This window comes from Pararge aegeria, chromosome 23 (genome assembly GCF_905163445.1).
Source record: "Pararge aegeria chromosome 23, ilParAegt1.1, whole genome shotgun sequence".
Classification (NCBI taxonomy): domain Eukaryota; kingdom Metazoa; phylum Arthropoda; class Insecta; order Lepidoptera; family Nymphalidae; genus Pararge; species Pararge aegeria.
The window spans coordinates 4,233,160-4,247,981 of NC_053202.1; the positions used below are offsets into that span (position 1 = coordinate 4,233,160).

General features: G+C 35.9%; 3 protein-coding genes across 3 annotated transcripts in view; 1 reads left to right on the forward strand and 2 right to left on the reverse strand.

The window, feature by feature from the left end:
- The first annotated feature begins 1,511 nt into the window (after positions 1-1,511).
- On the forward strand, positions 1,512-2,547 carry LOC120634249 (probable 28S ribosomal protein S25, mitochondrial). Its single transcript, XM_039904726.1, has 2 exons — positions 1,512-2,118; positions 2,320-2,547. Exon 1 carries the CDS (start codon positions 1,585-1,587, stop codon positions 2,086-2,088), a length of 504 nt encoding a protein of 167 aa, XP_039760660.1. The 5' UTR covers positions 1,512-1,584; the 3' UTR covers positions 2,089-2,118; positions 2,320-2,547.
- Positions 2,548-2,832: 285 nt separating this feature from the next.
- LOC120634349 (ornithine carbamoyltransferase-like) lies at positions 2,833-7,689 on the reverse strand. The gene is made up of 7 exons (XM_039904862.1): positions 7,665-7,689; positions 7,270-7,387; positions 6,741-6,889; positions 5,927-6,080; positions 5,282-5,407; positions 4,649-4,819; positions 2,833-3,031 (listed from the first exon to the last, which is right to left on the reverse strand). Exons 1-7 carry the CDS (start codon positions 7,670-7,672, stop codon positions 2,870-2,872), a joined length of 888 nt encoding a protein of 295 aa, XP_039760796.1. The 5' UTR covers positions 7,673-7,689; the 3' UTR covers positions 2,833-2,869.
- Positions 7,690-13,321: 5,632 nt separating this feature from the next.
- Positions 13,322-14,822, reverse strand: part of LOC120634395 (protein phosphatase PP2A 55 kDa regulatory subunit) — a 31,810-nt gene continuing 30,309 nt past the window's right edge. Inside the window, exon 12 of the mRNA XM_039904925.1 lies at positions 13,322-13,397. The gene's annotated coding sequence lies outside the window, so the exon portion shown is untranslated. The remainder of the gene's footprint in view (positions 13,398-14,822) is intronic.

Sequence of the window (14,822 nt, forward strand, 5' to 3'; positions counted from 1 at the left end):
AACTGTTTACATATAGCTTGTGGAAAGCGTTCGGTGACGTGTAAGCGAGTTTCGCGATTTTCGTTCAGCCAAAGAGCGCTCAACGCACCTAAAGAAGTTATCACTTCAAAAAAAACCTAACCTGAAGCATTGTTATTTCTCGCAAAATTTGAATACGATCGCGAATGATTTGGTCCAATCGAAGGCAAGCAACATCCTACATGCGTCGGACAGGTTGATGAGCCAACTAGTTTTATTCTTGGCGACATTGCTTCGGGTCTGTTCTAGAAGGAGATTGCGAAGAATTGAAAGGAACTGGAGTGTTTTCACCTTTACAGGCTGAGAGACGAGATCGATTTCTATCATTTGGCTGCGATAAACAAACAGGACACGAGTTATCAGAGTCACACTCAATGGAAGGAATGGCATTTGTCTTCACTGGGCATTCTTTTGTCTCGCAATACTGTGAGTAGGCCGGACGGTTTGTGTGCGAACATATAATAGGTGGGATTGCCAATAGCTCCTTCGGTTCACTGGTGTCGCAACCTGGACACGGGCACATGACTTTTACTATCCCGGCCTTAATATCCTGGATTTTACCAGGCGTGTAGTTTAGGCATTTATTTATTTATTATGCATATCCTTAGTTTACTTACAGCTAGCCAAAACGTATACTAAGTCAAATTGAAATGCGCCCAAGTCCGGCATGCACCTTTGCATTGGAGACCAGTTTTCTTTATGAACATATTTTGCAAGGATTTAGTGGTACTTTCTTGCACCTCATTATGTCATGGAAGGATTTTCCTCTTCATTATGCGTATTTGTATTTTAAAATTTAGTTGTCATATAGGGATTTTATGATTTATGGATGCGATAAAATTTCCAACCTGTCAAGCATAGTAAAGAATTTGAGAATATTGAAAATTTGTATTTGTATCCTCATACAAAAGACGAAATCGATAAACAGAATATTTAAATAGGTATGATTACCATAGAAAACTAGGAAATACCCCATTAATACTATAAATATGAATGCATCAATCGAAAATATAAATATGAATATCAATTCTTGTGCTTAATCTCCCGCCTCTACTTCTTTTTACTGAAATGATTCTCTATCTTCCGAATTATGTACAAATAAACTATAGTAACTTTTATCAATAGGTAAGTGGTAAAGAACAGCACTTTACACATGCGTCTTATTACGTGTTTGCCACATGAATTAAAACGTTTTTATTTAAGTTTTAAAAGTTCACCCTTGACTGCAATATCATCAAGTGGTAATTATCATAAATTGACAATGCTGTCTAAGGTAATTATAATAATATTACCTATAATTGATATAGTATGATCCTACCCCACATCTTTATTGGTAGGATTTTTTTATTGTTTGGACGGATTTTCGTTTCGATTTTCGAAGGTCAAACCCAGGATATCCACTTTTAAGACATTTATTATTCGTAGTATTTATTTATTTCTTTACTTCTACTACACTACTCTGTGGTCATGTCAATGCCAATGTCAGTTGTCACTCATATAGTTCGATAGTTTCTGAATTGAGGTTATTTTCATAAAAATAGAATTGTGCTAATAAAATAAATAACAATGCCTTTCATGAAAGGAAGAGCCCCTATCAGGCGCACACTGAACTACCTAAACGCTGGCAAACTAGTATTCAAGGATAAAATAAAGATTTTCTCCGTCGGCTACAACATAACCGGCCAAAACAATACAGGTGCGAAAGAGTTCGTTTTCTGGTATCTTCCACAAATACAGTACAAAAATCCGAATGTGCAAGTGGCAACGTTAAAGAACCTAACACCTTCGCCGTTTATAAAGTGTTATTTCGAAGATGGAAGGCAAATTTTGGTGGACATAGATAATAAATCAAAGGAGGATATTTTAGAACATTTGTTGAATACCGTCGGGAAATCCAAAGAGGTTCTAGAAGCTGAGGCGATTGCTGCTGAAAAGAAAGACAATCCAGCAAACTTTGGTGTTGGTTGTGAAAGGCCATGTATTTGTGAAGTTTACGGCCAGATTCCTTGCCCTGGTGTAGTACCTTTACCCAAGGTTATGCGCGGAAAATATAAAAACCCGAGTGATTAATTGTATTAAAGTAGCTTGTTTATAGTGTAGGTATGTTTAATAATTTTAATAAAGTATTGCTGTAAGAGAAAAATCTTTCAATTAAAGTCACAAATATATTAAGTAAGATAGCCTGCAATTTGAGTTTGTAGATTTGTCCTGATGTCAAGAAAGATTTCTTATGTGACCTGGACATGTACCTCATTCTCGTTGTATATGGAGTATTTAAATCCAGCATTACTTCGCCTACAGGTCACTATTATTTAGTTCATTATAGTAGTTATACATTCCTTGGAGAATCTATGGACGTTGGAACCCCAAGGTACTGGAATGTTGACCCTGCAGTGACTGTAGACCCCCAACATGTTGAAAAGAAAACTTAAAACAAGCTGGGTGCCACTGGAAATAAGTAACTCAGGATCATGGAAACTTCTTGGAGCAGTGTGGTAAAGCTGATTGGCAGTTTCTGAGATAAACTCAAAATCTAAATCGAAAAAAAAAAAATTCTTCACTTCCTTTGTGTACTCATTACATGCATTCTATTATTAAAACTTAAAACTAATATTTTATCTAAATATTAATAATTTTACTCTGATTTTCATAACAAAGAAGTAAAATTTGTTTAAAAGTGTTCTAAAGTAGTTTGTAGTCTATAATCACGGCACATGCCTTGTTTCTCATAGGAGTGAAGGTTTTAAGAGCAAAGAACAACTATGACAGGCTATTAATAGCCCAACGTGTATAATACAAAACACAAATTTTATATGTAAATCTTTATTGTACAATCAAAATTTATAATTCTTCATAACATAAATGCCATCATTGCAGCAGCTATATAGTGAAAATTCTCAAAGGCATTAAAAGTTCTAGAGTTGCAATGATTAAACAGTTGGTCATCCACCTCTTTCCCTCGTGGACCAGTGTGGAAAAATATCCAAGGTTTGTTTGTATTTGATTCTATATCCTAAAAAAATTATTCCAAGTACATGAAATAAAAAGCTCTTTGTTAGCCTCTCAGCATCCTTTTTAGGGGACCGAGTTTGAACCCCTCTTACGCACCTTTAACAGTTTGGATTAGTGAGTATTTAAACTATTACATTTTATTTCAAAATTCAAAATTCATTTATTTCAAGTAGGCCTTATTAATAAGCACTTATAAAACGTCAAGTCTGTTTGTAGTGACTCTACCACCGGTTCGGAAGGCAGATTCTACTGAGAAGAGCTGGCAAGAAACTCAGCAGATTGCTCTATTCCAACATCATTTTAAAGTTCTTCTTTCTTCAATCTTTGGAATTTTTCCGTTTTGTGAGAGATGAGAGCGGAGTGGCCTGCTTCCAAGCAGCCTTGTCGTTTATTTGCTTTATATCATGGAAAACATTATGAGGAAACCAGCATGCTTTTAAGTCAGGCGTGCAGGTCAAATTAGCGCCAATTGGGCACAAATTTATGGGTTTGGGGTTTCAAATACCCCTTGTGACGCTGGAAATTAGCGACCCCAGGTTGTGGATTTTGGAGCAACAGAAAAAACAAATAAGACCTTCTGAAAGCATTAATAAATAGATACGACTCTCCAATTTACAAGCTTTATATTAAACTCGACATAGGGCTGCCTGGAGGCAGAAATTCTAATTTGTAACTTTTTGTATATTTAATATTAATATCTCATGTAAGGTTTCTTGATTTAGTTTAGTTTTAAATTATTCTATTATATAAAAGTGTAGAATGTGTCATAGTTACCAAATAAAAATAAAATTACTATTAAAACACTTATGTCCATCATTGGATGGCAAAAAGTTAAGATGATGATGATGATGATGATTTATTTATTTATTTATTTATACTCTTTATTTGTACACCACTCAGAAAAACGAGACAAAAAAAGAACAAACACATGAAGAATGAAGCAGGATACAAAAGGCGGCCTTATCGCTAAGTAGCGATCTCTGCCAGGCAACCTTAGGATTAGGAAAACTAAAAAGAAAACAAATAGGAACTGCTAAACTTCTTAAAGCAGTCAACCGAGGAGTGTGGAAGTGAGGAAACCTGCATGCCTTTAAGTTAGGCGTGCAGGTCACAGGGTTTTGGGTTTCCAATACCTCTAATACCCCTTATAGCTAGTTGAAGACAAGCTTGTAAAGGAATAAAAAAAAGAAATTCCAATTTTACAAGTTCTTCAATTAGAATAGGTGAAAACTGTCTTCTAATCTGCCGTCTCCAAACGGAATCTTATGTCCTTGTTGTAGCTAACATACTGACAGCCCGACTGACCGATTTCGGCCACGGCATTCCTCTCAAGAGAGACGAGTGCACAACAATTGCACTCAAATTCGGGTGGAAAGGCAGCTCTGTCACGACTGGAAAGAGATAAGGACCGACAGCTTAACGTGTTTCTAAGGCACGGGGGTACACCTGTGCCCGTGCCCGTGCTCAAAGTTGTCGGGTATTTACCCGATGATTGAGCTGGTACTAAGAATGTCTTGATAGAAAATCGCCAATAAGAGTTGGAGGTTTCGCTGGCCAAAACATGCTCACCAGTCTAGATTAACAAGGCCAACTATAGCTAAATATACAGCTAGCTTACCTTGGTACATAATCTGAATTCATCAATTTTCTTCACATTGCTTGGGCCAGATACGATGACGTGTGCGTTTTGCAACGCTTTGTTTTTACACGAACATCCCTTGAGCTCAGTGTAGGATTTCTCCACGATTTCTTCGCTGGCTTTATACAGAAGTGGACTTACTGGACATTTCTGAATAAGTATTGGTTTGTGTAATGATAGCGTAGAAAAGAAGACCTGGCGTACACTTCAGGGGTACCGATTTCTTTACCTCGAACTATGAGCTATGTATGATTTAAGCAACTTATCACCTAATCACTTCAATCACCTCAACCTGCATGTTAGAGAGTTCTCCATAATGTTCTTACTCAAAGGATGCAATGCAAAATTTAAATGAAGTGACTCCTGTCACTTTAGTAGGTAAGCGTCGCGTAGGTAGGTACTGTGCACGTGTCGGTCTTTTATCTTCAATAGGGTTGTCATAAGGAAACCCTTAGAAAGTTTTGAATTAGTTTGCATAGAAAAAGAAATATGCTTCTTTTGATTCCTTGTGAAATATTCTTATGCACCCTTCAAGAATATTTCGTAATTTGTGTACACGTTGTAATTTTGACTTTGTTGGCGAAAACAGTGGGAGTATTCGTAAAATCTTACCTCGCAGCAGCATTTGAATCTGATGTTAGCGCCGAGCATCGGACACAACAGAAGGTAAGAGTTCAAAACAGGATGAGGTGAACCAACGTATGATAGATTCACTCCACGTAATGTACCAAATTGTTCCTTGAAAAATAACATAACGCAGTAGTAGCAAAACTTTTTGAGACAGACTTCGTCCGGCGGAAGTAGGTACTACCGACCAGAATTACTGTGTTTCGGAAGGGCGTTTTAATTATAGGCACGTGGGGTGAATACCTATGCCTCAGATTGATGGACACAGGGTGGCACTTTTAAGGGCGTTAGAACCCCAAAAACGCCGCTGTGTACAATCCTTCGTAGCCACGTTAAGTTTCCTAACTTCCAAAAAAAAATTCCAAAAGATTTATCAAATCATTTGTATCGCAATACAGTGATGTATTACAAATGATGGAGTGAGGCGAAATAAACGTTTTTAATAGAAGAGAGGTCATCCTCTTACTTTAGCTCAACCCATGGCACATGGCCTACCAGATTGAAAGTTTTTCAAAATAACGCCTCCTGGAATCTTCTATGACCAACAACACCAGTGATCCCAAATATCCTCCTGTGTACCTATCAAAGCGTCACTCGATGCCCGATTACAAAATGTGTTGTAATACTAACAATAACAGCCATGACAGTGGCTAAAGCCTGTATTGTCGCGTGTGTCCTGGAACGCATGCACAGAACTGGCACAGTAGACTGTGCCGCGAACCTTTGCGCGCACATGTGCGTCATCGTCGAAACGAAAATGGCATCCGCCATATACGAGAAAACCCTGTAAAAATAGCCTGGATGTCAAAACCAACCTAAATTCCAGCAATGTCCAACACGACAATAACAGAAATTATATATATTTTAATATTATTATAATCTAAGCCAACGTACAACCTTGTTTAATAGAAGTTACAATGTGAGTAAATATAGCCTTTGACTTAAAACTTCTTCCTTGTACTAATTTTTAATTTGACGGCCGATCGACCCTCCAGCGACCCTGCTTACTGAGCCCAAGGCCGTGGGTTCGATTCCCACTACTGGAAAATGTTTGTGTGATGAGCATAAATTGTTTTCAGTGTCCGGGTGTTTATATGTATATATATTGTAAGTATTCATGTCTGGTATTCATAAAAATATTCATTAGTCATCTGAGTACCCATAACTCAAGCTACGCTTACTTTGGGGCTAGATGGCGATTTGTGTATTGTCGTAGTATATTTATTTATATTTATTTAATTATTTATTTAATTCTTCTAGAAAAATAAAATGTATATAAACATTTCACAAAAAAATACGCGGTGACAACCGAAACATCAGCCGTATATATATTTGAAGTCAATAATTGTGGTCACGTTTTTTTGCCCTGCCGCATGTTAAACCCAATAGATTATTGCAGCTTAATTGTAATCTTACCTACATGCTGTCCTAATTTGAATATTACCTGCCCATATAATCATGCTCCCACACCAGCTGATCAGTAATGCTGACGTCATACGCGCCGAGCATCGTCGCCGCTTTCGATACCGCCATGTTAAGAAACGGTTCGTTCACCTCTTGCAATATCATCACTTTAGAGTTGGCTAGGACGTCCTATAAATTATGATGTAGGTACCCCATTGTCCCCGTTGACTGCAAACCCCTTAAACGGGGACAGTGGGATTTGACTAATATTATTTAAAAATAGTCCCTTCGTCGTCCCTTATAATCTATCCTCGTTTACATATATTTCTTAAGGTGACGGTTGAAGAATTAGTCCCATCGTCCGCTTTAATTATACTTTGATTTTAAGAAAAATATTACCGGGACCGGATTTTTAGGGCTGGCGCTGGACTCATATTGCATCTTTAATCATTTACTTTTATCAACATACATAATTATTACATACTAAATCCATTGGTGTGTTTATTTTTGAAAGAAAAACAAACAAACACTTTCGAATTTAAAATAGCATGTAAGTGAGATATACAAACCATTCTTTTACTGTGTGTGTCTTGCAAGCTACATTTCAAACTCAACGCACTTTCTATGACATCCATAATAAGATCCACGCTCCAGTTTTTGAAACAAATCAAATGTCTTGGACCCCCTCTGTTAGAAAAATAATACAAACTTCAAAAGCCAGTTGGTACTTGCAAACCAATTTTTCGTTTCCCCCGATGTCGTCAAGGGAAAGTGGAGACGTAATCCCCAAGGGCGCCCTTTGTGAGACTCTCGAAACTCGAATTACGGTGTCGTTTTGACAGTATGGATTTGGTCTAGGATTATGTCCGCTCGCTAGTGACCTTGGATGAGACCCATGTCAGGAGGAAGTCAGATATTTGGGTAGATATACAGTATCTGGTTACAACTAAATTTTTAAACTTACGAACACATGTGCGTTAGACATCGGAGATGTTTCATATTAGGTCTAAAATGTATTCTTAAAAACTTCATTTTGAATATAATTCACTGTATGGGAATTTTGACGTCTTACTATAAAAGTAGAATGCTAATTTTATAGAATGCTAATGAGTACATATACAGAAATACGATACAAACTGGGTGGGTTGGGTATTTATCTACTCTTTTGTATGTTATGCAAAGAAGATACAAACACTTGCCGTTTATATGTATAAACCCGATAAAGACGGAGATTGATCCTATGATCAATAGAATCAATGGGAGACTCTCTGAAAAATCTAAGTGTTTATAATAGAGTTGTATGTGATTTAAGAGAGTAAAGGTCTACAGATGTATGCAATGAGAATGTATTAGTATCCTTTCTTGTGCAAACTATGATCCGCCTAACAGACTCTCTCATTACAGACTACTTCATCGTGTTAAGAGTATTTATAAAGGGATATAAAAAAATTAAACAAGTTTCTTCAGATATAAAAATTTATATTATAGGAAATTGGATTCAACAACATCTCCGCTAAGGATGCGTTTCGACTGAAGCGAAGACGAGCGGAGCGAACCAATCATCGTATTACAAGATGACGTGGTAACTTTATCACGTCATATCGCAATCATTTAATGGGCGAATCCGTGCCGTCAACTCGCCGCTCCCCACCACTTCAGAGGAAAAGCGCCCTAAAGTCCACGCCTTCGTCTTGATACATGGCACATTTTATACATAATTAGATAACAGACAAAAACAACCAAATTAAGTCATAATTCATGCTACTGAAGATAGTTCAAATATAACAATTAAATACAAATGCAAGCCAATTCGTCTTCAGAAACTGCCTGAGAGCAAGTGGGCAACTTTGAATAGGTGCTTGAAAATTAATATGGTTCGTAATCCAAATACGCCCGAACTAAATGCTTAACTCAGTTAGCACAATTGAATAGATAGGCTATCAAAGAACAAAAACAAAAATACAAACTGCATTTATAACACAATTTCAGTATTTTCTGTCATATTGTGATTGTGGCTACTGCCTATGAACCTGATAAATTATAATGATATTAAAGAAATATAATAATTTTTAATTTGTTAATAATGATCATTGTTATGGAAATCCAGTCTAAACAAACAGTTTTAATTACAATGCAACAGTTCGAAATATTTTAAGCTCTATAACAACAGTATTCGATTGTCAGAGTAAAACCTTTAAAAGTGAGTGTATAAAGCACGAATAACTCAGTTTTGTGTCAAATACGTAGCAGTATACGCACTGCCTAGGAGTTCTTGTACCATGCCCGCCTTGTGCATATCTTGATCAAAATCCCTGAGTACGCCACTGCAAGCACCTCTTCTTAATTTCCCACTAGCCCTTCAGTTAGCCATCCAGTCATTCAGTCATTCAATCCACTCCTAACTTGTGCGCTTTCATTTTCATTTTGCGCCTTAAGCTGTTAAATATGCTTTGCATTAGCTTAAAGTAGTATTATTTTAAAAACTAGTAAACTCCTAAATTTCATTTAAAAATAACCGCTTTCTATGCCCGGAATAAATGAACATTTATTCCACTGTTTCGCTGGAATTGAATTGACGATCCGACGACTGGCTTTTTAGTTCTATTTATAAAACATTACTTAAAATCAATGCTGAAATTTTAAGAGATTATATTCTGATCGATAATTCAGTAGCTGAGGGAAAACGTTAAAAAAAAACTATAACGCATTTAAAAACAATAGTATGCTCATTAACACATCCTGCTTTCTGTGATTTAGTCGCAACTTAAAAGATCGCTGAAGCGTTTAATTTAATGTATGAAGACGCTTGTGCGACCTAGTGGATTTAAGTACTATTTTACGTATTGCTTAGTCGCCTAAGAGCGACGGAATAGTCGTTCAGGCTATTTTTGTTAAGCAAATTCAACATAGCACTCCAGCGATTAAAAAAACTTGATAAAGCGATACCCAATCGCACTATTATTATTTTTTTATCGATTAATAACAAACAGTTTACTATGAGCATGAATACAGACTAAAAACAATTTTTTTTTTAATTTGTCATCAAGGCAAAGGCGCGAAAACCGACTGGCGCAGCACAATGATTTCGTTGTCACACAATCGCATCGCAGCATCGCCCACAACTCACAAATACCTCTTTTTTTGTCCATCTTTATCACACAACGGCCATATCACAACAAAGCGACCTGTTGATCCCTCGATGCAGGAAAGAAAAAAAAACTTGATTTTTTTATTACTTAACCACTGTTTGCGTTCACAGTATTTTTTTTTTTGCCTAACTATAACCTATGTATAACCTATATCTATAAATTACGCGCATACTTCACACATTCACGCGCACAGTCAAACCTCTTTGCATTATTCTACAGAGCTCATTTTTTTACATTCGTGGGGTCTTAGGGTCGAACGACATCTTTACATCCAAAACAGCCTGTTCTCATAACTCATAACATCATCAGGTTAGATCAGGTTGACCCTTAGTCAATTCCGAACATTGCTTTCTAAGCAATAAGTAACTTAGCTGCAAAGGCAATTTTTCATCGATAAATATCACACATTTATCACTATAAAGATAAAGGCCTTCAACTGACTAACTGACAAAGCGCACGCGGTCTGCATCAGCTGCAAAATTGCAGTTTATATACGGTTTACATAACGACCGCAAGTAGACTGCAGTTCTAATTCAGATCGTGTGCGTCTCACTTACGTCGCACCGAGCAACACAGCACATAACTCGACACCCAAAACTGTTCTAGGGCTATAAAACTCACTAATAGGACTTTCATTTGGTCAGCCTTTTTGATAATCCACTAAAGCTAATATGAGCAGTGTGTCTAGCGTGAGATTTTCCACTTATTTGCTCGCGGCTTAATTAACTACGATCTATATAGAATCGAGAGCGACATCTAGTTACAATATTACGAAACATTTTTGGCAGTAGGCGGCGCTTTCAATTCCATACAAATCGTAACTTTCACGTTACAAAATAAGTAGACGTAGGTAGAAACTAGGCACCTAAAGATATAAAAATTATTTCATAACAATCTTTCCGTTCTTACTAATGGCTATAATACAGTTTTAGCAAAAGTAACATAATTTCAGCCAATACTTGCTTGACGTACGCTGTCATTCATTAATATATCTTCGATGCACGACTTACAGTAGTCAGTTGAATGACGCTGTGCGCTGTACTTGTGCGATGCGGCGTCAGTCAGTATGGACCATAATGCTGCGTTTTGACCAAGGATGTGCGAGGATGTGTTAAATCGCTCTAATACGACCGTTTCGCAACTAAGGTATTACTGATTCATTTAGCTATTAAAATGAAGCGGGCACGTCCACTCGCGTCAGACGGTTGCGGTCAACTGTTCTTTAACTATGCAATTAACTGTTGGCCATTATAGTCTCTAGATTCTAGACAGAGTTTGTGTGTAAGTGTTGAGGCTAAATGGCGATGTGTGTATTGTCGAAATATGTTTTTTACTATTTATTAATTACCCACTCTCGATATTACGCTGTAGACAGCTATACCTAGAGACCTACGGTTTAGGAAGCAAAATAAAATAAGTCACTTTAACTAAGAGCGCCTCCTGCGACGCCGAACTTTTATCATGAGCAACGATTGGGAAGACGTGGGCGATTTATCTTATTTTAAATATATACAGGACTGTTTTTACACTGCGCACAGTTTTTTTTGTGTTTAACATATTTATATATATAAATGTTCATTATTTTATTTACAACATTTGAGATTATTTTATTTTATTAAATTAGCTCCCAGTTTCCGCGCAGCTCCGAGTGAGTTGACCACAGGATAACAGCTGATAGTTCGTAAGTTAGTTCCATTTTACTATAAAAAAATCTATATCCAAAATTTTACTAAAGCTTACAAATCTAATCAAGTTATTAGTGGATTCCGCACACATCTCTCGCGCATCCCCAGTGGAAATGCAGCTTAATACCTATCAGCGAATATGCCGTAGCATACAGCATATCGAGTTTTGTGATCGCTTAATCTAAATCGCGGCGTGAAATTGACCCGGCCCCGCTTACAAAAGAAGGAAAATTAATTTACATGATAATATACGAAAGTTGATCAACAAATTGTTTTTTTTTTAGTTCAAGAGACGACCGCCAAATAAGGTATGTGACGAATGCAAGAATTTGTTTGTGAGAGCAATTCGGTTTTTTTAATATTTTATGCTAGCAGTCCCTTGCGACGTTTTCCGCGTATAAGTTAACCTTAAAAGATAGACAATATAATATGTGCTGTCGCGGACTCTTTCAAAGGGTAAAAACTTTGTAATACATGATTGTATCGAAACTTTAACCCTTTACGCAGCGGAAGCTATCAAAAGGAAAAACCCAATTTTAAAACATTCTTCATTGGTGCTAGCCTATAGCCTATAGCCTGCCTCAATAAATGGGCTATCCAACACTGAAAGCATATTTCAAATCAGAATAGTATTTCCTGAGATCATTGCATTCAAGTAAACAAACAGACAAATTCTTCAGCTTTATATATTAGTATAAGATATATATAATATATAATTAATTATAATATTACTTTAATACCACTAACTCGCCTAATAAATTTAGCACTAGAATGTACGAATCTCATATCCTATTCTATTCTGAAAATATACTTTACACGAGAGAGTAACAGAAATAAAGAAAGAGATAAAATTATAAAAAAGGTTAAGAAAATTTACTATGTTTAGGAAATTATTAGCATCTCATCATTTATTTTTCGCGCCATTCGATATAATTTTTTAAATCTTTTAAAATAAAACCGATATGTACCTATAATTTTACTTTTTAGTCACCTGCCTTCTTATAAAAGCAAAATTGAAAAAACATGTATTCGTCATGCCTTTGTTCTGTTGACCGTCTCCCGAGCTATTATGGCTTCTCAAAAGCAAAATTTTATAATTTAATTTTTTTTATATTTTCCTTTAGAGGCTTTTCGTACGTCACATAATATCGCTTGTAAATTATCCATTCGAATAACAACACTTAATAAAAACGTTATACATAAAAAAACACGCTCGTTTCATTGTTATTCAATATGTCGGTGAACATAATTATTTTACCAAGCTATACAAGTACAATTATATGTGTATAAACTGTACAATAATACATAATAATAGGTGATGCGGAAAGAAATAGGTGTGGCACAGGTGCTGCCAATACAAGGTTTTTTTTATAGAGTAGTGAACGGTAATTTATCCACGTAAATTATATTAGCCCCTGAATTATCATTCGTTAAAACATGAAACCATTGACCAACATGAAATCATTTTTAGTCTAGTCGTCTTGGCGTCACCTTCGCAATAACGATTTGTCCCCACATCACCTAAAGACATTGTGACATTGTTAATCTATATTTATATCAGGCCTCCTTTCGTTCGCTTATTTACATTTTTTTTTGTTTTCTCTCAATTAAAACATACTGTTCATACTTTCTTATAAATAGGTACAATACACGAAACTAAAAATCACATAAAAAGACACGGATCGCTGTGTGTAAGTAATATATGCCCAATAAATCCCTGAATATCATAACATATCACAGGATATCGTGATATATCATAACATATCACAGGATATCGTGATATATCATAACATAGTTTCTATTTCATAATTACTAATTTCGACGTATGAATCGATGCAGCTTAAGGCGAGTACTCGACGCCACCTTTAAAAAATCATAATTCCAATGAAACGTGTAACAGTAAACTTATTTTTTTTTATAAGTATATATTGTTTTATTTTGACCTATTTATTCGTTGAGACTTAAGGCGAAAACACCACTTGACTATGCAAAAACATAAGTTAAACTAAACGTATAAAAACCATTAACATCAAACAGTTTTGATGAGCATGAAGTATATTTCTACAATAACTATTAAATTGGATTGGACTAGGTGATCAAACATCTCGAAGATCCAAGAGGGTATTATAGTCCAGTTGCAAAAACAGATATTCATTCATGCGTTTGTTCAAACGTCCAACGTTGATCCTTGTCGATAAATAAACGTTTACTCGCACAAGTATCTTAGAGGGTTCATCCATAAATTGTGTCAAACGAATTTCAAGGTAAATGTATCCCCATCCCTTAACAGTCTATAAGATAAACATTCTAGAGTTACTGGACTGGTAGCCTTACGTCAAGATGTACCTGACTTAACTAAACTAAACTGATAATAAATGTTACGAATCTCGAAATATGTTAACACACCCGTCAGATTTTCTCCTTATTATAAACACGTGACGTAATTTATGGAGGACTCCTTTTATCTCGCGTACGCAATTCACGTATACTACGTCAGTGTTGATAGTTTACTTAAACAATAGTCATTAAAATATGCATTTAAAAAAAACAGGCGCGACAAATTGACCCTCAGGGCACAACGTTAGGGGACGGGGCAAGAAGAGGTTTGCTTAGGGTTGCAGTTTTAGTGTGTTGGACCAAGGGTTTAGTCCGTACACCTTGGATAAAACCCAAGTCCAGATGACGACAGAAATCGACGAACTCGTCATCTCCGACGAATTGCTGAGCAGAGTTTGTATATTTTCGGCCATTGGTGTAAATATTGCTCAAAACTTTAGAAAACATTTTCGTATATATTTGACGTTATCAGTTTATGTTTTTTAAATGCATATTTAGATAAGACGCGAACTGTATGGCTATACTTTGTGATACTGTATCAAACACTACTGTGGAGGGGTATATTGTATTCAAGAAGCATGTATGTTTGTTTGTATGTATATAATTGATATGTATCAAAGCCAGCTTCTATGAAACATGAATAAACTTAAAACAACCAAAATTATAAAAGAAGTACACAATAAATAAAAGAACAATTAACAAAATCACTGGAGTTCAGACTACTTCATATTATAAGAACCTCGTAAATCTTTTGTACATTAATAATGATTTTTGACGTAACAAAAGTTAAGACTGGACAACCCATTTCGTGACGTCAATTTGTACGAGAATTAAACACAGGATTGCAGGATTGACCTATTCAAGATCAAACCTCAAGTTTAACGTAAAATGTTCGAATACAGTTAAGTAATATAAGAAGTTTGAATAAGTTTTATTTTAAATTACTTCGTA